The 1,199-nt window shown below is 35.4% G+C and overlaps 1 protein-coding gene across 1 annotated transcript in view; it reads right to left on the bottom strand.

The window, feature by feature from the left end:
• Positions 1-514: 514 nt before the first annotated feature.
• Positions 515-1,199, bottom strand: part of LOC103810084 (splicing regulatory glutamine/lysine-rich protein 1-like) — a 24,982-nt gene continuing 24,297 nt past the window's right edge. Inside the window, 1 exon segment of the mRNA XM_009082969.1 lies at positions 515-667. Coding sequence (XP_009081217.1) covers positions 515-667 — 153 coding nt within the window.

Here is a 1,199-nt window from a genome sequence, read left to right as displayed (position 1 = left end):
TTCCCTACAGTTGTCATTCACAAGGAAAGAAAGTGTGTATACTTATCCACCACTTCCAAGCACATCAAACAGTACACATTGAAGTTTTTGTGGACATTTTTTAAAACCCACAGGGCAAAACAATACAAAAAAAGTCACCAACAAGCAGTATTTTAAACACCCTTCAATGTATATCTGCAGCTCTTTTTGGGAAGTACAGGTTTACATCTTTCAGTTTCTACTTATTTGTAACAGCTTATAGCAAGACTTAAAACATAAATCATTATACAAATAGGTACAGCCATCATGGAAATGCATGGATTTTCAGAGATGAACAGTTCTGATGGCATCAGCTACTGGTCCGTGCTCTCTTGCCTCACAGCAAGAAGACAACAAAGCTATCACAAGAATTTGAGGAGCTACTAGTACTATCAACATGTTCAGGTTGATTGCTTTGACATTTTCTTCCTCATTCTGGGAAATAAAATGCTTTGGATTTTCATTCCATAGATGAATCAGAAGTCCATTCTTTGCTTTAAACTTCCTCCATTTTAATTGAGAGGTTTTCTTCATTTGGTTGACAGTTCCCATTCTGTTGTAGTTTGACTTCATCTATCCTTTGTGTATCTCTGTTGTCTACTTCCTTCTCAGTTTCTGAATTCTGATCCTCTTTGTTGTTATCTTTGTCCTACCAAAGATAAAATTATTGTACAGAAAAATAAGATTCTTAGCACTATAGGATATGACTTCCAACCAGCTCTTGGTAATTTTACTGTCTCAATGTTTACATGCCTGTCTTGTCTCAGCAATTTTTAGAACAGAAGTGTGAGCTTCTTTGCTCCTTCTTTTTTTAACAACTTATCAACTGGCTGAATTTAGGCACTCATAACAACTTGTCATCCAAGAAATCACTGCCAAAAAGTCATCTGTATTTATTATCTATATTCAGGAAAAAAACCCCAGAACAAGCAGCACCATGGAAACAATGACAGACAACTCCAGAAATTAAGATCTCAGCACATTTTCTACACAAAATAGGACTAAATGTCTCATTCCTTTTTTTTTGTCAGGCATCTGATGCATTTTAAGAGAGTTCTTAGGTCTAAATCAGCTGGTTTGTTAACAGTTGTGTAGTTCTGAGTACAACATACTACACTTTCAAGGCTGCTTTTTTAATTCTGAGATTAAATATTTAGAAGATGGTTCTTTGAGCACCTTCT

The sequence above is a fragment of the Acanthisitta chloris genome, unplaced genomic scaffold, assembly GCF_000695815.1.
Source record: "Acanthisitta chloris isolate BGI_N310 unplaced genomic scaffold, ASM69581v1 scaffold12899, whole genome shotgun sequence".
NCBI classification, from domain to species: domain Eukaryota; kingdom Metazoa; phylum Chordata; class Aves; order Passeriformes; family Acanthisittidae; genus Acanthisitta; species Acanthisitta chloris.
The sequence above is the reverse complement of the archived record's forward strand: the minus strand, read 5'-3'. Positions and strand labels throughout refer to the sequence as shown.